The sequence below is a fragment of the Manduca sexta genome, chromosome 11 (genome assembly GCF_014839805.1).
Source record: "Manduca sexta isolate Smith_Timp_Sample1 chromosome 11, JHU_Msex_v1.0, whole genome shotgun sequence".
Classification (NCBI taxonomy): Eukaryota; Metazoa; Arthropoda; class Insecta; order Lepidoptera; family Sphingidae; genus Manduca; species Manduca sexta.
Window position 1 is genome coordinate 5,151,321 of NC_051125.1, and position 27,247 is coordinate 5,178,567.

General features: G+C 33.4%; 5 protein-coding genes across 6 annotated transcripts; 2 read left to right on the plus strand and 3 right to left on the minus strand.

Annotated features, from left to right (window-relative positions):
• Positions 1 to 1,199: 1,199 nt before the first annotated feature.
• Positions 1,200 to 3,449, minus strand: LOC115442598. The gene has a single exon (XM_030167678.2). The coding sequence runs from the start codon at positions 3,121 to 3,123 to the stop codon at positions 2,734 to 2,736; it is 390 nt and encodes a 129-aa protein (XP_030023538.1). The 5' UTR covers positions 3,124 to 3,449; the 3' UTR covers positions 1,200 to 2,733.
• Positions 3,450 to 4,381: 932 nt separating this feature from the next.
• LOC115442605 (gamma-tubulin complex component 6) lies at positions 4,382 to 16,731 on the minus strand. 2 transcript variants are annotated; one of them, XM_030167689.2, is made up of 16 exons: positions 16,129 to 16,731; positions 15,510 to 15,711; positions 14,551 to 14,753; positions 14,163 to 14,301; positions 13,789 to 13,935; positions 13,474 to 13,685; positions 12,877 to 13,069; positions 12,406 to 12,538; positions 11,667 to 11,889; positions 11,315 to 11,546; positions 10,992 to 11,184; positions 9,773 to 10,886; positions 8,880 to 9,684; positions 8,099 to 8,322; positions 7,518 to 7,855; positions 4,382 to 7,000 (listed from the first exon to the last, which is right to left on the minus strand). In XM_030167689.2, exons 1-16 carry the CDS (start codon positions 16,534 to 16,536, stop codon positions 6,766 to 6,768), a joined length of 5,001 nt encoding a protein of 1,666 aa, XP_030023549.2. In that variant the 5' UTR covers positions 16,537 to 16,731; the 3' UTR covers positions 4,382 to 6,765. The 2 variants fall into 2 exon arrangements, with proteins under 2 accessions (XP_030023549.2, XP_037293499.1); XM_037437602.1 differs by lacking the exon at positions 16,129 to 16,731 and adding an exon at positions 15,911 to 16,033 and having other exon boundaries at positions 6,766 to 7,000.
• Positions 16,732 to 17,178: 447 nt separating this feature from the next.
• On the plus strand, positions 17,179 to 18,291 carry LOC115442619 (39S ribosomal protein L17, mitochondrial). Its single transcript, XM_030167713.2, has 2 exons — positions 17,179 to 17,531; positions 17,770 to 18,291. The coding sequence occupies exons 1-2, from the start codon at positions 17,334 to 17,336 to the stop codon at positions 18,181 to 18,183; spliced, it is 612 nt and encodes a 203-aa protein (XP_030023573.1). The 5' UTR covers positions 17,179 to 17,333; the 3' UTR covers positions 18,184 to 18,291.
• A 578-nt stretch (positions 18,292 to 18,869) lies between these two features.
• On the plus strand, positions 18,870 to 21,314 carry LOC115442609 (ribokinase). Its single transcript, XM_030167703.2, has 6 exons — positions 18,870 to 19,157; positions 19,728 to 19,860; positions 19,938 to 20,222; positions 20,634 to 20,755; positions 20,859 to 21,009; positions 21,103 to 21,314. The coding sequence occupies exons 1-6, from the start codon at positions 19,084 to 19,086 to the stop codon at positions 21,289 to 21,291; spliced, it is 954 nt and encodes a 317-aa protein (XP_030023563.2). The 5' UTR covers positions 18,870 to 19,083; the 3' UTR covers positions 21,292 to 21,314.
• A 2,517-nt stretch (positions 21,315 to 23,831) lies between these two features.
• LOC115442627 lies at positions 23,832 to 26,682 on the minus strand. Its single transcript, XM_030167725.2, has one exon. It carries the CDS (start codon positions 26,391 to 26,393, stop codon positions 24,957 to 24,959), a length of 1,437 nt encoding a protein of 478 aa, XP_030023585.1. The 5' UTR covers positions 26,394 to 26,682; the 3' UTR covers positions 23,832 to 24,956.
• Between the last annotated feature and the right edge of the window lie 565 nt (positions 26,683 to 27,247).

Consider the following 27,247-nt stretch of genomic DNA (forward strand, 5'->3'; position numbering starts at 1 on the left):
TATTTCATAATACCTATATTGATTTCAGTTGTTTGCGATAATAAAATAAGATAAATCAAAGAAATCCTTTATATATTTAATCATGTGTTGCCCGGGACCTTTGCCCGACAATCGTTGCTAAAGACCACTTATTGCATAGAGCTTTCGAGAATAGCCTTACAAACCGCTTTATCGACCGACTCGGCGCAGTGAGCGCTCTCTCCAAATAGCATTTATAGTTACTGTCTGAGTGCATTCAAATATATCTATTGTATAATATATCACATAAGAGATGTCAAGATACGTATTTAAGTCTAGGTTGTAGAAAAAGAAGTTAGGATTTTGAAATTAAAATACCTATATTCGATACCTTGCCAAAAAACTTTATTTAAGCACAAAAATTGTTCAAACTTTTCAGAGTTAATAGAAAAACTATAAAATTCCAAGAATACAAGTATCAATTGGATTCATTATTATAATATTGGATGTCAAAATATAGTTTTTATTAAGTTTATTAACGAGTTTGCTCAAATGTAGAGTCAGATGTAAGTTGAATTGAAAGAGTGTGTTACATTCGTCGATATTTGTTATTGTATTAGTCGTTTATACATTTATTACCTATGACGTATTTGCGTATTGTAATGCTTCTCGTTTTTGTGTACTGTCTACTCAATTAACTGGAGCGCCGGGTGTCCCCTCTCGGTACAATTGTCTTGATGAAGAGCGGTCTGATTGTTATGTTTACTTGAATAATGCCCTAAATTGCGTAGCCTCAACTCAAGGGCTTTTCCATTACAGAATATGACGTAAACTATTTAACATATAATCTTTATATATTTTTATATGATCATTTTAATTAATTAATATTGTAAATGTAATTTTAATATGAGTTATCTTTATAAATTATTTTAATAATTTATAAGCCTTTATAGACACTAATAATACTTAATATAAAATTATCATTAACGAGTTTTACTCTAACATACAATAGTAGTTGAACGTATAAATTCCAGATAAGAAAGTATTTTCCTACTGATTGAGTATCAACTGTTTGTTATTTTTGTTGTGACGCCGAGCGCCAATGATACACGTGGCCGAATATTTGGCTCCAACCGTGGCGACGATAAATACCACTAAAAATACCACAAGTTCAAAGCCAAATGATTGGGCCAATGCTTACCAAAATAGGTAAAATTGCGGGATAAAAATGAAAGAGAATATTCGAATAAGCTTTATATTTGTTTATATTTAAAAATTCAGATCAGACGTTATATTGCGTTACATGATTACAGTAAGATATATTCGTAAACGTAGGGGTTGGATTTATGTGGTACAAGTCATTATACTGGGTTAGTTGTAATTCACTGCAAACCTCGTAAACTTTCTTAACTCAGCTACTGAGTAACAACCTAAACACGAGTTACAAATTTCATTAATATAAAAATGAAGTTATGGAACTGTGTGACACCGATTTGTTTTCCATCCCCTTTCTTTTCAACCCCGCACCGCTCTACCGGCCGAAGCAAAGATTTTTTTAACTAATATATTGTTTTCTTTTATATTCCTGAAATAATTTTAATTTCTGTATAAACTTGTATCTACAATCAAGAGATTTCCAGTGATTTACATTTAACCCTGTACATTTTACACGAAACCAGCACAATGGCAGCTCTACCGTATACTCGAACTTTACATAAATAATTATACTATAAATCTCACAGAGACATGACACAATTTAGAATTTTGTTATAAATTTACCTAAACTACCAATTCAATAGTATTTTTTAGATTAAAAACGGCACTCACGATTATTATCGGGTTGAAAATACAACATTATATAAAATTAAATAAAATATTTAACATTTCACACCACTTATCCAATTGGGGTCGGTGCCGTTTTCAACTAACTACTTAAAATATGGATTATAATACGTGCCTTACATTCACAAAATATCGACAGTTTTCATTATGTTTAATTTATATATATAAGATAGTAAGGTGTTCATACACCTCTAGTGGTTAAATATACTGCGTTATGTTTTGCAAACTTCCTGTTTTTAAGCAACATGCAAAATTAGAATATTCTTACTTTGTATCCAATTTTTTCATAGTTATTATACAATTTACCAGTCGAATTTTTATTGTAACTGTTTTAATTAATATTGAACTAAACAAACGAAATATAGTATGGAAAAGATGTTTACAAATATGCCGTCATCTAAATAAATTACAATTTACACTTCTTCACTTAGAAATACCGAATCACAGATATCATTCACGAACTGCCATAAACTAACGTCTAACGCGCGCCGGCCACTGCTCCGAACACTACGTGTTCCCGGCCGGCGCTCGGGCTTAAACTAAACGCAGTCTTGATATACATAGAATACAACATACAGCCCCTCTAATACTGACAATACTGACCCCATATGATTCTATAACAACAAACATGCAACAGTCAAGGAAAGCGAACCGAATGTGTGATAAGACATCTACAACTATAGCGTCGATGCGTTCAAACATTAAATTCCCGGCGATGGAACACCACAGGCGGTTAGTCAGCACTCGGCACATCACAACGTCTACTCAACTCGTCACCATGTCATAGGTATCACAGATCGTGTGCCGGCGCTGGCGAGGCTGTCGCGGCTGGCCCGGCTCGAGCTGGCCGTCACAGGTAGGGCACGCACGCGCCGCAGCGCGAGTGTCGCTCAGGAGAGTCGGCGCGCGCCCTGCACACAAGCAGCGGTTAGCTCACGAGCTCCTCTCCTCGCGGCGCGAGTCCGAACGGCCCAGCGCGCGCTTCAGCTTCTCCACCAACCTGCTGTGGAACTTGTCCTCGCGCGCGCCGCCCGGCGGACTAGCCGAGCCCTTGCGCGGGCTGTCGGCAGCGCGCAGCGAGGCGCGCGACGGCGGCGCGCGGCAGTACGACAGCGAGCGCATGGCCGGCGCGCTGCGGTGCGGCGACAGCGCGGCGCGGCCCGCGGGCGGCGACAGCGCCGGGCCCTCCGACCGTGACTCCGACACCTTCCGCACGCGCCCGCCGCTCAGCACCGCCTTCTCCGCAGACTCCGAGGGCCGCCGGGACCGTTGCGAATGATATATGTCCCAATCGTTCTTCACTACTGGCATCATGAACGCCATCTCGGCGGCGGTGACGGTGGCTCTTGAGTTTTAACGTTTTTGGAGCGATATCGTCGGCGACGCGGCGAAAAGCAGTACTTCGTTCGCGGAAAATAGCTTCCCGATCAATAGTCGAGCGTTCAAATTCGTTTTTCACAGTATGGTAAAATTCAATAAAACAAGCTTTTTCAGCAGTCAATTTAGGTCAATATTCAATTTTTAAGCTGGAAACGAGGGTTTATTTTGTAAACTTAGGCTTTCACTTCAATGTCACGCACAATGAACCAATTAAGACAGGATGTTCACCCTAGGACGAATTGCGGTAGAATGAAGTATACGTGAAAACACACCCTGATTATAAGGAAAATATCGGCGCCACTGTCGCAACGGCGGCGGAGCGTAACTACATGTACTTATTAAATCATTTGATACATACGTAATAACACCATTATTCGTCACTAAAAGGTGCTAAAAATAAAATAATGACACTAATAAGGTTCCATAATGTCCAACATATTTTATTATTATTAATATGTACCAAAAGTAACAAATAAAGTTTATCACTGATATTTGGTACATCTATTACTCAAAAGATGTCGTAGAGCAAAAATACTTTAGCTACTTGACGCTAGGTGGCGCTGAAGTTAAGGTCATGTGTGTCAACTTAATTATTTAATATTATTGTAGATGGAGCTAAATGTAACTATCACGAAAAATCTGAACAAGTGGAGTACGCCTTTCCAGTGAAGGTAAAATGTAAATCGTATGATGATGAAAATTAGTGTTATATAAGCAGAAATTATTTAGAAAAATCTATTTGATATTCTTAAATAAATCACAAAATGAGTAGTTAGGAACTACAAATCTAGCTAGTCTCGTAGCTTCTCCTTCTAGTAATAATCCCTGCCTTAAATGTGAACAACGCACACATGTATTTCAGTCATTGCAAGTTTGTATGGGCAGCTACCCTTTGCATAAATTATCGCGCGCCTGAGGTTATTTTTCCCTATAAACTCCTACTGTGCACCCGCACTTTGTTAGCAGATATAAAGTAGCGCATATGTCTTGGTCTATCAATACGCCAAATTTCATCTAAGTAAATCCATTCAGCAACTTATTAGTTTACTCACATTTAACAGACATCCAAAACATCTTCACAAACTTTTACATTTATCTTACTATGAGAAGAAGTATGGGCGGCCTCTACTGAAGAAGTTCCTTTGTTAAAAAATCTGACATTTCAAATGCAAACAGTTTTATATTGGAATAAAACAAAATATTGTTAAAAAGCATTTTATTACAAGCACAATAAAATTAATATAAAACGAGCCATCTTATTAGTTAACGAAGATTTAACAGAGTTGTCGTATCGACTTATGTGTAGACGTTTGTGATTATACTAAGGCGATATAACTAATATAAATAATAAAAATAAAATAAAGGCATACTATCACATGATTAACAGGTGGGCACAATTAATATTGTTATCTCTAATGAGTATAATTACAGTATTAGAGTTGGCCAAGGACAAATGGATACTTAAAAGTAACTACTTATTGCGTAATTACTTTATGGCCTTTATAATTAATTAATTTCTTTGAAAATTTTTAGTCCGAAAACATGTAAATTTACATTTTCATTTTCCACATCATTAATAAAACGAAGTTACAATGTGTATATTTTGAAAGCTAGGACAATTTGTTACATAAATTTTAATCCATTTGCACCTGCCTAATAATCTGCGAACAATTATCAAAGATTACCTACTGTGGTTAGGTGAGATTTTTACAATAGGCCATCAGGCACATACCTACAACACTAGTAAATTTATAACATGATTCTATTTTATTTTTTTTTTAATATAAAGGAAATAATACACTCAGTCTTCATAGTTTTCGAAAATTGATTAAGAAAACTCGAAACAATATCAATCAATTACTGAGATTCGTAACAATTGAAAACGGCTTGCATATTATAACAAAATTGGGGAATTTGGCACATTAGGTATATTATTCAAAACTGTCGCTACATTGAACCGAGCATAGAATTTTATTATCTGACGTTAAAGAATATGGAAATATTACAAAGCCGTCATTACCCTAATTGTCTATTATACTTTTGTAGTGCAGCCTTGGATGTTATCCCTGTAAAGTGAAATACGTATAGTCAGCAACAAAAATAGCTGAACAAATTCAAAATTTCAAATTGACTTCAAACGTTTGTCCTTATCAACAATCGTATTTTCTTCACTGATATAAACTTCAAAGGCTTTAGTTTATTTTAAATAAAGAAAAAATAAAACGATTACGTTTTTTCATTTAGCTAGTTTTGTGTCTGACTGTACTAATCCATGTTTATGCAACAATTTTGCCCCAGCAACTTCTAAAGGAGCTCTAAATGGCATATAATTATTAATTTCTATAAAATATTTTTTAATAAAATTGTGCATTCTGCAAAAACAACGGTTTCTCTTAATAACCGAATAAACTGGTACTAACCATCTAAACAAGAAACAACCAACGAAAAGTAACATTAACATTAATCTTTCCTACAAATTCGAAATTCGAGACAAATAGGTTGTGAACCTATTTGTCTCGAATTATAAAAAGCAAATACATTTATTTTTACATACTCACATATCAATAATTTATAGATGAATATAGAATCCGATGTTTTATCGATTAGTTAACAGTGAGGGTTTGATTTATTAACCTCAAACATCGATACTAAGTTTTAATTCCATTACATCGAAATTCTATTACATAAAATTTTAGGTATGAAATACTGATACTCAAAAACTATCGACCTCTCGACTGGGGGCGAATTTTATGAATGGATTCAAATTAAATCAACACCCGCTTACCAGGTCGATTTGAAAACTTCTGTCGATTCTTGCTAGCTTTCGATCAGCGATATCATTTCAGATTCATCATATATTTTTCTTCTTCTTTAAGTGCCTTTTCGTTGTTATTAGATTAGCAGTCAGCTTCTTGTATTTCAAAACGGATTACAATTAAGTATTGAATATTTAGACAGAGAAAAACATTGATATTTAATTGACACTATTATTACTACGATCCTAATTTTAAAATTATCGTTGAAATGTATAGATTTGCCTTCTTCAAGACTACGATTTAAAAAATCATTTCGAGACAAAAGCGTTATTTTTTGTTTGATTAAAACATAACAATGTGTTCATTGGTAAAACAAGGGATGTTGCAAATATGTTTATGTAATTAGTTCGATTATAATTTTATACACAAGAATGATGTATGACATGTATAGATATCACAGGTATCAATGTACATTGATATGCAAATATATGACTTTTTGTACACGCTACAGGGCTCAGTGTTGAATGTAAAATTAACTGCTATCAATACATTGAATAACATAACTCAAATCTTTATATTAAATTTTTGAAAACTTTGTGATGTTAAAACATTAGGCCCATAAATGTTTAGATTAAAACAAGTCTTTGTCGTTACATTTATAGATGAAGCAGTAATCGGATAAAATAAAAAATCGATACGTAGACAACCCGAACCTTCCTCATTCGAAATTATTAGTTAAAATAAACAAAAATCTATGTGATAGATTTTTATGTACATCTAAATGACTTTATAATCTGTATTTGATTTCTCCAATCAATCAAATACCTAATCAAGTTGACTGCACACTTGTATTCTCCTCTTTACACTTGTCCACGTCATAATAACCGTTGAAGTTCACCATAGTAAGTAATTCCGCTAGATGTCTCTGGTATCCGCACTCCATTAACTTTGTGATCACTTTGTGTAAGTATTTCGCGAGCTTCGCAAACAAATGGAACAATTCGTCCAGTTGAGCGAAGTTTGAATGCGTGAAATGGCCATTCGGTTCTTTTGGTTGCCATTCGCTGAAATTATACAAAACGTGTTAGTTACTTAATTAATATCGACAATTTTCACTTCAAATTACTTATAAAGAAATAGACATTATTATATTTATTTCTGCCGCCAAACAGCGGTGTGTAGTCACTGTTGTGTTCCAGTTTGAAGGACATTGTAGCCAGTGTAACTACTGGACATAATAAGACTTAACATCTCATGTCTCAGGAGTGCAAGCGCAGTGGAATACCAAACAATACTTTGTAATTCAAGATGTTGGGTGGTGTTTCTACTGTTTAGGTGAACGGCAAGCTCGTCTCGTCATTCAAAGCAATAAAAAAAAGACAACGTTAAAAATAATATTATGAACTTTAAAGCAATCATTTCTTTGCATTCTTTCTTCACAAGTAATAACCTACACAACCACCCATAAACAGTAGTATTTTTCTTAACTTTGAATTAACAAAACACTGCGTGGTATTTCACTGCGCTCGTTACCCCTACAAATATGTTATTCTCACAATATTTAATACTATAATCACTCACCCAGCTTTCAAAACACGGCTGAACTTCAAAATGACCGTGAACATATCGTTCAATAGTTTCATCACTGGCGTCGATCGATTATTCAGCAAGCATCGAAACAATACTTTCTTTATATACACCACATGACATTCATACAAGTCATCAAGAGTTCTAGCTTTCTTTAGATCATTCTCGAACTCCGTCCACGATGATAGAATACACGTTGTTACTATGTAATTGTCGAGTGCCCGAATCATGGACGCCATGATGTGCCGATATATTTGTATTGAAATGTATTGCGGAGACCTCAGGAGTTTACGTGAGTGCTGATTTGACAATTTTGCTGATAGTTTGAGACTCTGGAAAGAGAAATAAATATTAGAATTCGCAAACTGCTAATTGCAATGCAGCTAATTTTCACATGCAAATTCCAAATGATATTATCCAATGAAATAATTTTAATCACCTTAATGGACCCATAAATGATAGACTACCAAGTCTACCTGGATTACTTTGGTTTGCTAAAAGAGAGTTATTGATGCAAATTGCAAACTTAAGGTAGTGCGAATGAAGGCCACAATTATATAACACCAAATATTTACCTCGAAGTCTTCACCCAAAACCCAAAAAGTTCGTCTCATCTTGACTAAAAACTGAAACACCTTAGCATAACGCACCAGCGCTTCTTGCGACAGTATAATGTTCAGCGGCCAGCTTACAGAATACGTTAACGACAAGCATTGTAGAACGTCTGGGGAGCTATGTTGAAAACTTAGCGGAGAGTCTGTTATTGTAAATGATAGGTTTTCAGAAAATTTGTGAACATCTGAAAAAAAAGTTATATTATACATTTATCTACATCTAATGGGAGGGCGAGCGCAGTGGAATACCAAACAATACTTTGTAATTCAAAGTGTTGGATTGTGTTTCTACTGTTTATGAGCGGTCGTAACACTTACCATCAGGCAAATGGCAAGCTCGTGTCGTAGTTCAAAGCAAAAATAATAAATATCTCAGAAAAATAGGAGTGTTTCCTATCTTTTGAGTTTCGATGTACGAGGTAATTTTCGGAACAACAGATCCGATTGTGAAAGGTCCTACACTAGTAAAAATCTACATTAACTCTTAATACTATAGAGTATAAATTTTTACCCTAGAAACAGATGTTTACGTAAATCGAAGCCGCCATATTGATTAGTTACAATTTTTTTCCCTGAAACCAGCGGATGTTGTGGCTTTTTTAGTATACTAAGTACATTGGTATATGTCCATAATTCTAAATTACGATGAACCCGGGAAACAAATATTCTCTAAGTAGTGCTTGTACAACAAAATAAGGAATACACAATACAACTAAGCTGCGTATATTGAACAAATACTTACGAGATATCGAAGATCCGAGTGCCTTATCAAGTATGTTGTGTAAAGTGGCAAAATTCAACAACTCTTGTGGATTCAAGGTCTTAGACAACTTGGCGAAAAGATTGTGGCAAATGCTTCTAGAAAATTCGCCGTCCATCAAAAAGAAATAATCCTTCAAACTCCGTAAATGTTCGTACATATCTAAGTTCACTAGGAAATATGTTAAAATTGAATTATTCACAACTTCCAACTGATATGTGAGCGGCAGCATAACCGATCTTTGTAAACAGGCGGTTAACGTCGCAATATTATCGCAATGTTTAGTCTTCTCATCTTCATTTTCGACACCAAAATGTGACGCAAATATATTCGCGTATGGCTTTTTCTTTACTTCCTCCATAATAATTGCGGGATGTGTGTACGAAGACGGTGAGTTATCTAAATTCATTTTACTATTAAAGTGATCACTGGAATAATTTCTCAATTCTTTTACACCGAAAGGATCGAAGTCATCCAAACTGTAGGAACCATCGAGTATGTTGAAAAATGAATTTCTACTCTTAAAGTCTTTTATGTGCATATCAATGCTTTTTGATGGAGAACCGTCAGCAGAATCTCCTGTCTGGATGTCGCTTATTGCTTCGGGATCTGCCGCTTCGTCATCTACCATAATGGGGAAATTAAACCCATCTGCAGTTAGGAACTCTTTATCGGCTTTCGTTTTGGACTCTAAATCTTTGCTGCCTTCGCTCTTTGGTGTAAAAATATCGCTTGTCATTGGACCTTCCATTGGAACATCCGCTGTTGTCGGAGTTTCCAAGTCCAGCTATAAAAAGTGAAAATATAATTAATATTTAAATACAATCAAATTAAATAGTAATACAGAGTAGAAAAGGCAAAGAAAAATAATTTACCCTTGGAAACAATTCTCCTGGCGTAATTGTGCCGGTATTGGGTGTGGTTCCTAGACTATTGGCATCTTGTACTTGTCCATATGGCTTCAGATTTAATGTTAGACCAGACCTCTTGGCAATTTCACGCTTGGGGCTCGACAAACTGTCTTCGTAATCAGAAGCTAACACTTTCTTTCTATTACGCAACGCTTCTTCTTGTGCTACGTTTGCTGGTTCCTTCTTGGGTACAATTTCTGCAGGAAGATTGTATTCCACTCCTAAAACTTTTTGCTTGTTTATCAACGCCTCTTTTTGCGCGTCTGTTCGAGGTTCTACTACTATTGGTCTCTCTTCAGGCTTAAGTCCAAATTCAGCGCCAAGAACTTTCATTTTATTCCGTTTAGCTTCCACGAACGGCAACCATGCCTCTCGTACATTGTTTTCTTCGTCAACAGACGCTATATTTATGAGTGGTGGATCCTTAACTTGATTGTTTTCTTTGTCAAGTTGTCCAAATTCGTGAGCCATAACCTTTTGTTTGTTTACTTGTGCCTCTTGTTTCATTCTTTGGTATTGCAAAATATCATCATAAACATGACTGCCTATGACTTCACTCGATGTTGCTTGGTTATTAGAATTTACTTCACTGGTTACAATATTACCTTGAGAATCAAGTTGCTTTTTGTTGTCGCAATTTTTATCCTCGCTGCTTTTGGAAACACCAAAGAAACTTTTAGCCACATTGCAAATAGCACTGAAAACGTCACTCGATGATTGCATTTTATTTTTGTTCTGTTCACATTCAGTTGTTTGTGGTTCATCCGGCTCTGCCATTGTTATGGCAGACGAAGTTGATTCTGTCATTTTATCTATCTCTACATCTTCCACAGTATCTGCTTTAGAATCTTGATCATCTAATGATTTCATTTCTATACTTTGAACGGACATTGCCATCATTTCCTCGTTCTTCTGATGCTCTAGTTCCAATTTTTCACGTTTTAAGTTCCTTTCTTCTGTTGATAGCAATTGTATTCTACTTTGATCTAATTGTAATCGTTTTATTTTCCATTCTGTGTGCATTTTGCTTTTCTCGACTTCCATATTTAGTCTTGAATAATATTCCATGATTTTGTTCCTATAAGATGAGGCATAAATAAGAAAAATATAAAGAATAAATATTAATAACATACGTTTTACGTAATTTAACAGATAAATATAGTGAGCATCCAATTGGTCCTACCTTTCACTATCTCTGAGTTTAGAATCCACTTCTTCTGCGGCCTTGTCAGCAGCTTTTTCCAGTTCGCATATTTTTCTCTCCCGTTGTTTTGCTTTCATTTTGGCTGCTTTTGCCTCGGCCATCGCCGCCTCTAGGACCCTTAACGAATGCTGCTTTTCAGCTATTATCAACTGCGCCAATCTCTTTCTTTCCGCTGAAAAAGTAAGGCGAAATATATTTTTTTAATAATTAAAGTTTAATGTGTATTTTATGATTTTTATCTATTTTAAAATGTTTGAAGAAAACACGTTAATTATGTTTAATACATAATACTTTTAGCTTACCAACAATTTTCTCCAGTGTTTCAGCCTGTTTCAATGAGGCCATTTCAGTAAAGGCTTTTCTCTCTGCCTCCCTCTTTAGGAGTATCTGATCGAATGTAACCAATTCTCCGGTGACAAACAAACACCTTGTCCTATACACGTCGAGTACTTGCTGCTGCCTCTCCAACTCTTCGAAACTCGTACAACACGTGACAGATGGGTGGTCGGATGAAATAAGCAGTACTAGGGGATCCTGAAAAAAAATTCTAAATAATCAGATGAAAATTGATTTTGGCACTAATGCCTACCCCTTCGGGGATAAACGCCTGATATATTTTTATATAGCATCTATTTTCGTATGAATAATACTTACGCTTGGATTACAGAGTTTTAACAATCTCAAAGATTTCCCACAGAGAAGTATGAACTTTGCCATTGGCCTTAGGAAGTCTGGCACGGCTAAACTTTGACTAATGTGGAATCCTTTGTCCCAGTACTTCTTAGATCGACAGTTCACATATTGCGAATCTTTTCTTATAAAAAACTCATTGTACCTGTCGTCTAATTCACCTTCGAATATGAATCGTTCTATGAATCTGTAAATAAAATATGATTTGCAATTTCACCAAACTTGATGTAAAAGCTGATGAGATTATAGGCCTTAGGTACCTTATTCTGGCAATCTATTGTAAATTATTGTTAAATATTTTTTGCAGGTAAAATTTTGCGTCCAATATAAGGATAGGCTTGTAAATATGTATATTTTTTTAATTTGTGTCGGATCGAACCAAAAATAACTGTGACCGAGTTTTTCCATTTAAAAATTACTGAGTCGCAGATCAGTCAGGAAGTTGGCGGTGTAATACCCCCGTGTCTCAGAAAGCACGTAAAGCCGTTGGTCCTGCGCCTGATCTCTCTCCGGTCACGTCGTATTATCGTGTCACCGGAATATGATAGTGAAGGTACGGAGAGTGCAGCTGTGTATTGTGCACACTTGTAGGTAGCTGGGTGATTGCCGTTGAGATTGACCGAAATTCGGCTAGAAGGGATTCATTCATTCATTCACTCATTTCTAATCATTTTTCTTTATTGTAAATATTGACATGACTTACTTAAAATAAACCTTGCAGATGGAGAATAAAGAATTAAACATCGTGACAGCGGTCCTCTCATGTGTAACTAGTGATATTTCATTAAATAAATAGGACATCAGTTCTGCACCATGAGGTAAGGTTGATTTTGTATCTGAAAATTATTTTTATTATTGTAACAAGATTCTAATTACCACTGCAATCAATATATCAATGTTTACAAATAGAATATTCGAATGACTAATTGTATCTGTATGGGAATATTGGGGCAATAATTGGGTAAATATTACTGTCATCATAATCTTCGTCTTAATATCACGCACTTCCGAGCAAACTTCGTTAGGCATAATTTGTGGAAGAACTTACATTTTTAAGTTTCATTTCTAATCGTGAAATTATATCTCTCGCTTTGAACATAATTTCTACATCAAATAATTATGAAATTATTGAATTATATCAAAATTTATTAAGTACATACTAAACGAGAATTACCTGTATCAATCATTTTATAAATAGACACAATTGTTTCTATCTCATATTTGAGAGGTTCCATGTGATACAATATTTGCAGCAACGTCGGCATACAATTAATGTCTTCAGAACCACTCTTGCAGCATTCTTCATATATTTCCGTTGCCAGCAAACGGAATTCTAATAAATAGCGTCTTATAACTTCCCGGGCAGCCTGCGTAAAAAAAAACAAAATACACACTTCACGTCTTTGTCCCTGAAGGAGTAGGTAGAAGTGTAACCGGGTCACCGACTTTTACGCAATATTTAATTATTTTTTTCATTTCGCATGAACTATTATATTATAACTTACAATCATATACACGAGTTGAAAAAAACAGAACAACAAAAAACTGTCGCTGCTATGGTTTGGTCAAACGGCGGATGGAACAAGACGGCAGTGCAACACTGGCGCTCGACTCTATCTGAAATACCGTATATTAACTAGTATATGACCACTGTACACTGTAAAACTATCCTTTTTCTGTTTGACCAAAGCTTTAATGCTTTACTTAAGATAACAAAAACAACTAATATCAGGCAACATTAAACAAGATATTATTTATAATAAATTCTTACCTCATACACAAGTCCATTACTATGAAAATGATCTTCTAGTGTTTGATTAAATGCAAATTTAAAAAGTCGTCGATAATATGTTCCAACAAGTAATAAATCTGTGATATAGCCTCTGAGACGTTCTTTTGATATGCCTTCAAGCACTAAATTATCTTTCATGTAAAAACAGTTCGAGTCTTCACTGAACGGGAATGAACTTGTTTCTACTCCAACTGGAATAAAATTCATGAACTTGTACAATCATTTTGTGTGGTTAGTTATTAATAACTGAATTATAATTAATAATAGTTTAACAAAAGTTAATGTTTCACATACTTATCAAATACATAATATGTCTGATGAACTGTTTCTCTGATACAATATTCAGTTCGGAAAGCATATCAGTGTAAGTGCGTCGCCATAATGCCATTTCTCTGGGCGACGTTGCTATAAGCTGCCTTTCGTTAATTGGTGGCATTTTACCTGTGAAAAACAATTAATAATATATAAAAACTAACTCAAATGTATCATACAACATAAATACAATTAAAAGTTCATTGGAATACCATAATGATATATCTTACCAAGCAGTATTTCTATTGGTGTATACTTTATACATGAAATTAATGGTTTACAATGACTTATTAATTAGCAGATTGCAGATTTTTTTGGCAAGACAATTATGTATTGCAATAATAACTATAACTTACAAACTATCTCCCATATATTGTCAGGCACATTCTTATCAATTTGTGTTGCCAGTTCCCAAATGTCTATTGATTCTTCTTCTGTGTTAGCTCTGAACACTTCTTGTATGTCTGACTGAGCATCTGCGCTGGCATATGACACCTGTAAAACAAGTTTATTTTTTATAGACTTTATCCACTTTCCATAATCAATGTTTGGGAGACATAAACTCATAAACCACTGTGTGGATTCAAGTATGGCACACATATCAAAGAGGTGTGGAATAGATTAAAGGATTTCATCCTAGCAAAATTTCCACAAAATTTTGTTTTAAAAAAGGATATTGACAATCAAAACTACTATAAAAAAATATGAGGTGTTTATTATTTACAGATAAACATATTATTTTACCTTCACATTAACATTCATGTTTGTTGATGTAGGTAACTGCAAGTCTCTAGGTGCTGTCAATCTTGGACAATTGAATATTGTGCTCTCAGAGTATGGCGAAAGATGTGTAGAAGTGAGAGATGCTAAGGACATTGGACTTAGGAATGTCTTCACTTCAACTGAACCGCCAGTCTGATAGGATGCCTGTGTAGCTTCTGGCAAAACTGGAAACAAGCAAAAATAAAGTTAAAGTTATTCAATATATAAATATTATTCAATAATAAAATGATTGAAAATATGGAACAATGTTCTAAATTGTAAAAATAATTTATTTAATTAAATTAAATTCCACTTAGTCAAATAAATGAGTGCGAGTTGGACTCAGCAAGGGTTCTGTACTAAGTTGTACTAAAGATATATAAATAAATATTTACAGTTTTTAGATTTTTTTCTTTACATGTTCTTCAAGACATTGCTTTTTGGAAAATTTTATAAAACTATGTCAATGACAAGTACCCCATAGGTTTTGATTCCATTTTGAAATTGCCAAATATGCAAGATAAACAGTAATATTTGTTTATTGTGTTATGTTAAAAGTTAAATTGTTTCACAGGTGACAAATACTGTAGATGCGAAATATTATTTGAATTTCACAAACAATATAAAGGGTCTTGCAGGCAAACAAATATGTGGACAACATTGTAATTCTATAAAGGATTCTTTTAAGGTACAGAACCATAAAATTATGTTTTCATAGAAACTATTCATTAAATTTATTTAATACAAGAAAATTAAATTGTACTAATATATAAATTTGCATGCTGTGGTCTCCTGTAATTGAAGAGGCACGTCACATTGTTAATTATACCAATATTACGACATTGTATTTATTATAAGCCGTGTATCCTTTGTTGGAGGTCCTTAAATAAATAAAAAATAGAATAAAATAAAAAATACAAGAAAAGTGAAATAATACTCACAAGATCTTGAATCAAAACTCTCCACAGTGTATTCTGTATAGACTTGTGACTTCTGCTTATATAATGAAGGTCCTTGTCGTTTTATAGAATATGGTAACTCAAAAACATGTGAAGGGAAATATGAGTATGGCTGTGGTGACCCAAACACTTCTGGTTTCAGCTTTGGTAGCATTTCATCCAATAAGCCAAATGTAAAAGGTCTCTAAAAAGATAATACAAGGTTATAATAGTAAAAAATTGCATACACACTGGTGATTTTGATGAAATAATAAATGTATAATTCTACACAACACATCACAAGAAAGTTATATATATATAAAACAATTGGCACTAATTCATATACACAAGATTCTTCAAACTATAATAAGTGCTTTACAAATATATGTATATTATATGATTACCCTCAAATTTGAAGCAGAAGTATTGATAAATTAAAATCTATATTACTATGGTAATAATAAATGCTTCTGTCAAAAGTCTGCGCTAGTTAAAGCCACACCTTCTTATTCAAGACAAAGGCTTGTCAATAAATTTCGAACCAATATAATATACCTATACTAACTTCATACATAGTTAATACAGGTAGTGCATACTCTATAGGCAATGTAAATAAACTAACCTGAAACATTTCCGCGGAAAGATCTTCGTGTACTGCATTCCTCATTCCTACAAGAAATCTCAAAACTCTATACACACTTTCTTTATCCTCACCGAAATTTGCATTTCTTATTGTGCTTATTGCCTTCTTAAGCTCCACAGATCTCTTATATTCGGCAACATTCTTGGCATTTTGTTGCAGTACGAAGTAATGTGATAATAAATCTATGATGGGTTCTCCTTTACATGCAGGCAAATCTTTGGACGTCTTTTTTAAAATGATCTCATAGGAATGAGTTCTCATCTTAGAAACCAATCTGTTTTGTGATATCCTACTTTGTATGCAGTACTTTGAAGCTGTTTTGCTGCACAGCTCCGAAATAAGATCGTAAACACTTTCATCGTGAAGATGTTTTTTTTTTGAAGCCATGACCTCTAGATCATTAGTTATTAAGACAGTTTACTGGTAATGAAATACAGTTATGGATATTGAAGTCTATATATTATTTATGAGGTTTAGATAAAGTATACTCCCATTTATTGATCTAACCGGATCAAACAAATTTAAAAACAGTGAAGCTTTGACAGTAAAGTGTCAACAATCAACAGACTGCAGACATTTTTTTTTTTTCTTCCTTTACTATGACTACAAGCACTGGATCGCTGTCCTACGCCAACGACAATATTGTTGGGGGTTAATTTTTTTGTGAAAATAGCGAAAGTTTAATAATACGTCTAGATAGATATTCAGGGGTATATGGGTTAAACGCGTTGAAAAAAAATAAGAAATGAATTGTACACCTCTACATCCCTTTCCTGCACTTAATGCGCAGCTGCCACTGCGTTCAAACCTGGCGCTACCTGAATTCATATTGTTAAAAATGGTTTGTTTCCTGAAGTGCAAACATTACAAAAGTTAAATTATAATAAAAAAAAGATCAACTTGGCATTTGTTACATTATGCCTAAACTCTAACGTCTTGGCGTAGCACAGCAACACATTGCTTGTAGGCACATAATTCTAGTTTATTGGTCTCTGCATATAATAGAAAAAAATCATACGTAAGACTAGGCAGTATGGTCGTAAGATGGCCTGTCCTCTAAAGACGAATTATAAAAAAAAATAGAAAAAAATCTCTAATGTCATACTGAACTACATAACCTCAATTCAGTATTTTGGTTTTTAATAATATTTAATCAAAGATTTATAAGAGAGAGTATTTTCAATATGAATCAGGCTGATGTATCGAAGTTAGTTTCAAAACTACGTATTAAAGTAAAAGCGGAACATCGAAATCTTCGAAATCCAAAAGGTCCTGAAGGAAGGATTGATAAGTTGCGTAAAACAGTTACCGGATTAATAAAATTTGAGAGGATTGAAGTCAATTATAACAGAGGGGACGAAGCTCGTCAATATGCCGAAAGAGTATGGATAAATATATCAACTTTAAATATTTTGTAGTGCTCCAATTGACCGAACACATTTATTTTATTTATTGGATTTTTAAAATCTGTATTTCAATTCTTTTTCTATAACTAATCTTTCTACTATAATATGTTTTCTTTGTATATTTATTTATCTTAATAAATAAAACTTATAACATTGAAAAGAATACTAAATTAAGGTCATAAATGAAAACATTAATCAAAATTATTTGTTTCAGCTTATATCGGAAGCTATAAGACATGGAGACTGCCACACACCAACTATGAAAATGGCAGACTTTTGGCTACTTGAAAAGGAACTAGTACACAAGCTTTTCAAAGTTCTTGTTCCCAGATTTGAAAATTCAAATGTATCATTCACAAAAATGTATAAAGCACCTAAGCCACAATATTCACGCAATTTAGAAAAAGCTGTACTAGAGTTAAGAGGGAACCCCTACCCAGACTTGTTTACAAAACAACCTAACAATAGATTATGGATCCAAAATGTACTGCTTGAAGCAGCTAAACATGATTATAGACAAAGTAAATATGCAGAAATAGCTCAAAATATGGCTAAAAATGAAGAACCCACTCAAGTTAATAGTGAAGCTCCAAAGAGTGAAATTATTGAAGATATTAAGACACAATAATTCATTTTATATTTAAGTTAAACTTAGTACATGTAACATAATATCCTAGTGTAGAAAATAAATTGATATACAATAAAAAAAAAAAATTACTTATTTTCTTCAAAAAAATGTTTTAAATGTTAATTAATGGCCTACATTGTACTAACATTCCTTAAAGTAAGTCTTTGGATTAAATTATGTTGTAAAGTAAAATATCTAGTTCCTACTTAAAATGCTAGATTTTTTTATGAGGAACCTAACGTTTCACAATTATCTTAAAATAGCCTTTTGAGACTTGCTGTAGTGACCTACAAAGATTATATTGGTGCCAGAGGAGGCAGCTAATTGAGATTTCTCAGCCAGTGTCATTGTAAAGATTTCTAAATAATTAACACATTTTAAATATATTGTGCTATTTATGTTTGATTTATTGTAAGTTCCTAATTTATTGCTTTATGTACTGTTACCCATTAGATGACAAGTTTTTGCCAAAAATGTACAGTACATAGTAAAATTAAATCAAATAATGAATAAACCCACACATCAAATACAAAGGTATGTATAACGTCTATCGCCATAATTATAACCCTGGTTCGGTTTTCTTGTAGTTTGGTGAAAGTGGGGATATTTTATAATCTGTTGCCATCTCTTTTACTCTCGCGTTAAATAGTATCTTACTATCCCGTTGTCAACTCCGTTAACCTTAAACCTATATAATACGTTTTGTTTTGGTTGATAAAAAATATTTCTCGTATCAATTAGTGTTATCAATTTACGTCACAACTCACAAGCTGTAAAGATATCATTGAGACGCCAGTACCATCCATAATCAGGAATTGTCTCCAGGCAATTTCTGTGCAATAGTTCCCTATTTATTGCATACATATTACCTAGCTACCGTGTCTCAAAACAAATTCTGCAATGCAGTCGCAATTGGCTAAAAGTACTTCGTCCAAAATAGTTGTGATTGGTTCATGTAGTGTTGATTTTACAGCGTAAGTGCATTTTTTTTATTAAGTACCTATATACGATAACCTGTAATTATAATTTTTTAAAGGGATTAGAGGAAACTGGGGAAATTTAATTCCGGTCCTTACAATTTCGTGGTCCTTTTAAAATTTGAGTAAGTAATTTATAAAAAGTTGTATAGGTAAGTACATCGATTCTATCTTCTTGGCGGCTGTGAAGTTAGGTACGAGCGCTGCTCCGCGTAGGTACAATCAAGTCGATAATATATTTAGAATCAATTAAAAAAAGTTTCCTCGTGTAAATATTTGCAACAGCGAGGCGATTATCGCACACGTAGGCAAGCAACAATCGCCTCACTGACTATTGAAATATACGTGTTTAGGTAGAATCAACTTTCTAAGCATTCAATTAGCTATATTATTTTTTATGGATAAAGTATGTTGCTTCGAAAGTTGTATGCGACTACGGATGGATACCATAGATGCTATTTTTTAGATCAGAATTTCTCTTATTAGGCCTTCTGTGATTTTTCTGTAGTTATATGGATAAACAAAACTACATAAAATAAGTACCTACCCATAATAAGTATTTTTCAGATATGCGCCAAGACTCGCGAAACCTGGCGAAACTTTGCACGGATATAAATTTATTACCAGTTACGGTGGAAAAGGAGCCAACCAATGTGTTGCTGCGGCCAAATTAGGAGGAAACGCATATATGATATGCAGAGTTTGTATTTCATTCATCTTCTTCATTATGTACCTCCTTATATACTCAGAAAACACATTATATCATAATTATTTTAGGTGGGCGATGATCAATGGGGTCAACAATATAAACAATATTTGAAAGAGCTGGGAGTAGATGTTTCTCATACAAATATTACACCTAACGTAACTACTGGTATTGCTCAAATATCGGTTGCCGACAATGGAGAAAATCAAATTATTATAGTGCCAGGGGCGAATAATAACCTTAGCACATCAGATATTGAACAATCTAAAGAAGTAATAAAACAAGCGGATGTACTTATTGGACAGTTGGAAACACCCTTCTTAACTACCTTAGAAGCATTTAAACTAAATAATGGTGTAAGTAAAATAATGATATTTACAGCGGCTTACGCACATGGCGTGTTTTTATGCATACAATGTTAGTACAGCAAATCTCGCCACGTGAGTTTTAAAAAAAATCCTTTTAGCATGCGAGGGGATACGTTAAACATGTTATAGCAGTGCGTTAAAACACATGCCCTACGCTTTGGGTAATTGGCGCGTTTATTTAATACGCACTTGTTGGGTTGGCCGCAGGCTACTCACAGTTAGTCATTTTAACACGAGTAGCGTGTGCCGTTCTTCTGGTACAGCGCAGCGTGACCATTGTGTTCGGTGCTACACAAGTGCCGAACACGGATATGTGGCACGTCGAACGTGGGTGGATAATTTGTTATTTATGCGTCGTAGTCAACGTGGCAATATATTTGTAATAGGTTTTTTTTGCAGATAAAAATATTAAATGCTGCACCAGCTCGCACAGGTATTGAAGAAATATTTCCGTTCTGCACAATATTATGTGTGAACGAAACAGAAGCATCTATATTAACGAATTTAGAAGTCAATGTAACGTAAGCACTTTTTCAAAAAGATCATGATGAGAAAAATCATTATGATTCTAAGACCTACCTTTATGTATTTATTGTAAAAAATATTAATTATTAATACCAACAGGAATGCCGCAATAGCATTAAAGAAACTTGTTGATATTGGATGTGAAAGTGTTGTCATAACACTGGGACAACAGGGAGCAGTCTATTTATCGAAAAGAGACCAACAACCTATACATGTGCCTTGCAAAAATGTGAAGCCTGTAGACACAACGGTATTGTTTGCAATAACAAACATATATGTGTGATAAGTAGGTACGTAGTTTTAAGAAACACAAACTGGAATTTAATATTTGTACAAATTATAGGGCGCAGGTGATGCTTTTGTTGGAGCCTTGGCAACTTTCTTGGTTACTCATAAGGACTACCCGATGCATCAAATAATCGGAGCAGCCTGCGAAGTGGCTACTATCTCAGTAACCAAAATAGGTACACAAACAAGTTACCCTACCAACTTTAAAGCTTTTACAAAGGAATACGAATACCAAAAAATTTAAATAAAAGTCACCGTTTTGATTTTGTCATAGTTTTATTCATATTATATAGTCAAGATACATCAATTTCCATCACACTATGATATCTTGAAATCGGAATAAAATTACATTATAATTTGTGTAAAGAAGATTCTATTCTAGACCTTAATATTACAGAACAAATAAATCTGTAGGTACTTACTCGATACCGAAATAATAAACTGAAAAATCATGCAGGGTGAAGCATTCAATAGTAACTATAAAAAAATATCCCAGCGTTGAGGCGGCATATTTATTATGCTACCTGATGTCAAAATTAACATTTCAAATTAACACATTACAAAGAAAATGGGCGACTCTCCTATAATACAATTACTATTTGTAAAGTCGCTTGCTTTGCTGAGTCAATATAAATTTTGGCTTCGATAGTACATACTACAAAACATACAACGTAAGCATATTTACAAAAAATATTTAGGATTTAGTCTTGTAGTATATAGGAGCCCATGGGTTCTGGAATAGTGATATATAAATATTAGCAAAAAAAAAAAAATAAAAAAAAAATAGAATTCTATTCTTATGTAAATATTAATGCCCAAACAAAACTAAATTGTTTCAAATCTTAAATCAAATAAAATCGTGATAAACACTGTTACATTTGTTACTAAGATCTTCAGAATTTACTTCGTGAATCTAAGAGAAAGGAAATCCATATATTATAGATAACGTCAAGACGTAGCAAGGTGCGTTGGGTTGGTGGGTCCCGCCCGCTTCCAGGTAACATCAGAACGAAGTGTTTTCAGAGTTGCACACCTCTAATGAACCTTTTAAAATATTCCCATCCCCCTATAATGTGGCATAACAACCACTACCTCACGAACAGCTGTTTCGTCTGATTGTGATTGGTTGAGGGACCAACACACGAATGACCTGTCGATCTATCAACCAATCATAATCAAATGACATGGACGTTTGGGTTGTGTTTTATTTGACATTTCAAGAGAATGGGTCTTGTAAGACGTCACACACAATCCTAAAACTAATAATTATAAAAAAAATACGTGAATACAGAAAAGCCCTAACGGATCCCGTGGTTTTACTCATGGAGTATTAAAAATCATGAAATCATATTGCACTCATATGAAATCTTATGTTTACGCGAATATACGATAGAAAAAAGATTCAGATTGAATTGCGGGCTTTCATTTTTAATTCTCTCCCGACGCAACCTTTCGGATACTTTTAGCTTTCATGGTCACGGGACATACTGAGTTGTTGGTCGTCGTCAAAATACTGCGAGTTCTTTCTGCCTGAATCCGACCGAACAGTATTTTTTTATAAAATTTAAAATGTTAAGTATATAATTGTAAAATGAAGGTAGTTCATGTAACTTTTACTTTTCAGAGCACCAACATCTTGGTCTGCCCCGTAACTATGAAAGCTATAGTTTTCAAAACAACGAGAGAAACAAATACTAAAAACTGTGATAAAATTCTCTTTACAAATTATAATTTTTGCAATTCGTACTCACCGCAATAAAAAGTTAACAAGACGCTAACCAAATCAATTACACACTTTTGTTTTGTTTCCTATATTTGATAAAGAATTTTTTTCGTGGAACGGAATGTAATTTTAAAATGTTGTATGGTGTCTCCCCTATACTTATTAAAAATTCTCTTTGCGTCTACTTGTTGGTAGTGATACGTAAAATCATCCGCATTATCAATATCAAAAATGTACGAGGAGGAAATAAAATATTTTATTCGACTTTATTAACGCCGCGCACTGATGGTCTTTACAGTCGTGCAATATGTTTTGAGTTGATATTAATTATTACCTTATTAGGGGAAGAAAAAAATGTGAAAAAAAAAGTACATTCTTATCTTATGATGGACCTGTCAATGTCATTGAATAAAAATAAAATGTAGCTAATGGAAATGCAGGTAGATATAGAAAATATGAATATTTTATTAGGGAACATGATTATTAACTATAACGAAAAAAAAAAACATTTGTACCTATAACATTAATCTCTGAAGAGGAAACATATTTTTTTGTGCCTTGATGAAGTTGTGTTTTTACTGTGTCAAGTTTCCCCAGCTTCCCCTATAAAGAATAGGTCGAACTAGAGTAAAAAGTTTAATAAACTTTTTAATAAAGGTGTTTTTAGATTAGTGGTCCAAGATTGTTCATTGAACAGTGACAGACATTTATAAATGTTGCCAGAAGTTGCGTTTTACACATTTTATATTTTATGATCTTTTGGACAACTACATTATACTCGTACTGACACGAATTGGCAAAATTAAATATAGATACTTAAAAGGTTTAATATTTTGTTCATTATTATTAGTAATGGTAGGTACACTGCTTAAATTACCTTAATAGCTTTAAAAAATCACAAAATATTAAATTACGTTTTTTTTTTCAATTTAGAATGCTATTTGTATATCAGGTAGGTTTACTTAACTGTAGCAAAATTCATGCAACCCAACATAGGACTTGTTTTGATTTTAAAGAATTCTTACTTCTTAGTATAACTAATATTTAAGTAACACAAGATGTTTCATTGTGTGTGTATGTGTGTTTTATTTAGGCTCCATTTGCAAATATTAGAAATGCATCACAATTATAAGAGCAGACAAGTTAAATAAAAAAAGTTCGAATTGATTCATCATACATCTAGGCTCCCTCTAAGTTTTCTTATATTTTTTTTTCTTGACCTATCCTAATATTTTTTCTGATGTATGATAAACAAAATCAGTGAATCTTTAATCATATTTTAGTAGAATATTAGGTGAATTCATTACCTATTCTTTGAGATGTAATACCCATTACTGTTGCACCATATTTAGTTACCAGGAAAGTAGGTAGCTATAGTTTTTTTTTTATCTGTGACATAATACACCTCAAGAAAGCGCCATTTTTAAATACATTAAATTTTGGTAGGTAAGGCTTTATATATTTTAGTATTAGGGCGATTAATAGTAATTGAATTAAATTACCTCTATGTAATAAGCAATTTACTTCAAAATAGACAATATAACACTATCAAATGGTTAAAACACTCAAGAACTCTTATTGGTTTCATTCTCTTCAGGAGTTCTTTGTAGTTTGGGCACATTTTGTAAAATATGAAATAACATTTAGAAAATTAAATTGATAGATTGGGAATAACTGCACAAATCTAGTTCGCTATGGAATTTTGTTAGTGTACCCATGTTATCAAGCAAAAGAATTTAATTTTCTAGTGCAGTTCTCAGAATATTCATAAATAAGAAAAATATTGCCTCAAAGAAAAATATGAAGTTCATATAATTAACTAAAACTAAAATAAATTTAAATATTAAGTAACATTAAAAATAATGATTTATACCACTAATTTCAATAATATTTTCATTTTATGTAAAATACATATGTATTTCTGTACCTCTAATAAATTACATCAGTCATTAATTAACATTTGATAGTATAACATTATTTTTCCCAATATTATAGACTTATATGGTACTGTGAAACTTCTCTGGTTCCGGCACTTGCATCATAGGGAATTAACTATTATTATATTACACAAGGTATTGGATACCTATACAGTTTTTAGAGGCACTATATAATTTTACAATATTAAAAATGAAAATTGTTTATACCTTTGTCACATTAATAATAAAACTGAGATGTCTTTAATTTGCTTATTGCAATACATTGAAACTTTTCAGTTCACTTTCATTTACTATTTGTAATAGAATTTGTAAATCTTTCAAACTTGAAATAGATTTAGGAGCTCCGAGGAACTCAATAGATTTCCCGTGTATTTCCACAGTGTATTTTAAATTTTTCATAAATGTAACTGATTTTTGGCATTTACCATCTATTGTCTTTTTAAACACTACTTGTGCTATAATAGCAGCTTTAGAAGCTAATGTACTATTTTTAACACATTTATCTTTAGTAAATTGGTTTTGATTTGTTTCCATTTCTTTACTAGAATCTAGTTCTGGATTCGCAATAGGGTTTATGCAGGTTTGTGGTATGTCATCATCTGTTTTCACAGTTTCATTCTTTTCTTTGTTTTCTTCCGGTTGAGTAACCTCATTGAGGTTACTTGGTGGGAGATGTTCTTCAATGCCTTTCTGAAGGGCCTCATCAAGTATTGATGGACTGTGAGGATTTTCAATGACTTCATTATTCACAGGCTCTGTTAAATTGGGACTAGTTGGAACGACAGGTTGAATAACATTAAATTGATCAACATCAGGAATCAAACTACTCATGTCATGATTGTCAACATCCATAGGAGTTGGCTCTGTTGATTTTGTTTCCTCATTTGACTTGCCAAGTAGCATAGCCTCCACATCATTAGACTCCAAGTCCGGTTTGAAGTCAATAGGCCCAACCTGATCATTGGGCTTACATACACCAGACCCATTGTCATTGAGTATGTCCATGATTGAAGGAAAATCATCAGCCTTGTCATCAGACTTTACAAGTGGTTTTCCACTGTTCATTAAGTCCTCTAGTTCTGCTGCTATTCGATCATACACTTTATCATCCTTTGGCTCATCATTTTTGGGAAAGTAATCTATGCACCAATCTTCAGAGGGCAGTATAGTATCATCAATATTAGGTAGCAATTCCACCAGGGTTATATCACTTTTAATTTCATTATTATCATTAACAGTAGGGGTGGTGAACACAATGGCAAATTGCTTGTAATCGGATTCAACGGTTGCTTTATTTGCATAATTGGAATTTTTATCTTTTATTATAGGTGTCTTAATCCTATTATTTTCTTTTAACACATTGTTTATAGAATTCGGTGTAAAAGTGTCGCTTGTTTTTGATTTCCTCAAGCTGCTGACATCCTTGGGAGGTTTTTGTTCATTATTGTTCTTGTGTACCAAACCATTTTCGTGACATCTTAATCTAGGTATTTCATTAGATCTTACTTTAGGAGTACTACGCACTTCATATTGGATTTTTACTTTAGTAAATTTGCCCAGTATCTTGGCAAAGTCCATTCGGGTTAACACAACAGCACACTCACGACATTTTCCTTCTTTGTATGCACGTTCTAAGTTTTTTGGCAACTTCAAGCCTTTGTATCTTCGGGTTTTAGTAGGTATCATTGTAAAAAGTTATTTATGCAGAAATTTTAAATAATTTGAGATAAAATTCACAGGAATGATATCAGACGCAGTCACATTTCCCGCGCATGTAAAATTGTCACAGGTATTTGGTTGAATTCACAAAACTTATGTTTTACACCTTGCATTATTCATAATAATTAATATATGGCGACTTATAAATGATAAATAAATGTTATTTGTTTATGAAACTTAATATTTTCGTGTAACGACACAGAGAAGAGTCAAATTCAAAGCGAAAATGGCGTCGCCCTAGTGATGATCCTTGCTCCCCTAATAGTATATCGATGGCGGTGAATGTAATGTCATTTTTTTTTGTAATGTCAAATATGCAATGAAATATATTTTTATAATGACTGACAGACCAACAACTTAACTTATTCTAAAAGTTAACTAAGTATGGAATTTATAAAGGATACGTAGAATAAAAAGGGAAAGAATAAGGTATGTTGAAAAAAAAATTAGGGAATAATTATTGTATGAAAGTCCAATTTTTGTTTTTATTGTATAAGTAGAGTTTTATACTTATATTTTTATATCACAATCAGTTACATAAGGGTTTTTAGACATTTTAATCTTACGAATTTAACACTATTTTTTTCATAATGCTTCTTCTTACTTCTAAGGTGGTAAAATAATAGTAACTTTAACTACTGGGGTACATTGAAATTTTAAGTATAGAAGATTTTGCACATTGGTGTAGTGCAGGCACTACCCTAATGTGCTTGTTATGGCGGTTCTTGGAGCTAGAGGCGACTGAATTTCCTAAAATTGTTTCCTTCTCTCTTATGCTAAATAAAAAGGTTTTACTGGTTTTTGACTAGTTTTACACCTAA

What these genes read in the sequence shown, in the direction of transcription:
- LOC115442598 (XM_030167678.2), bottom strand. Translation starts at nt 3,123, where the DNA reads ATGGCGTTCATGATGCCAGTAGTGAAGAACGATTGGGACATATATCAT.
- LOC115442605 (XM_030167689.2), bottom strand. Translation starts at nt 16,536, where the DNA reads ATGGCTTCAAAAAAAAAACATCTTCACGATGAAAGTGTTTACGATCTT. An exon ending in ACATGAATGTTAATGTGAAG is followed by an intron (nt 14,302 to 14,550) that starts GTAAAATAATAT and finishes CTTGTTTTACAG; the next exon opens with GTGTCATATGCCAGCGCAGA. An exon ending in CAGGAGAATTGTTTCCAAGG is followed by an intron (nt 9,685 to 9,772) that starts GTAAATTATTTT and finishes CACTTTTTATAG; the next exon opens with CTGGACTTGGAAACTCCGAC.
- LOC115442619 (XM_030167713.2), top strand. Translation starts at nt 17,334, where the DNA reads ATGAATCAGGCTGATGTATCGAAGTTAGTTTCAAAACTACGTATTAAA. An exon ending in CTCGTCAATATGCCGAAAGA is followed by an intron (nt 17,532 to 17,769) that starts GTATGGATAAAT and finishes TATTTGTTTCAG; the next exon opens with CTTATATCGGAAGCTATAAG.
- LOC115442609 (XM_030167703.2), top strand. Translation starts at nt 19,084, where the DNA reads ATGCAGTCGCAATTGGCTAAAAGTACTTCGTCCAAAATAGTTGTGATT. An exon ending in CATTTAAACTAAATAATGGT is followed by an intron (nt 20,223 to 20,633) that starts GTAAGTAAAATA and finishes TTTTTTTTGCAG; the next exon opens with ATAAAAATATTAAATGCTGC. An exon ending in TGAAGCCTGTAGACACAACG is followed by an intron (nt 21,010 to 21,102) that starts GTATTGTTTGCA and finishes TACAAATTATAG; the next exon opens with GGCGCAGGTGATGCTTTTGT.
- LOC115442627 (XM_030167725.2), bottom strand. Translation starts at nt 26,393, where the DNA reads ATGATACCTACTAAAACCCGAAGATACAAAGGCTTGAAGTTGCCAAAA.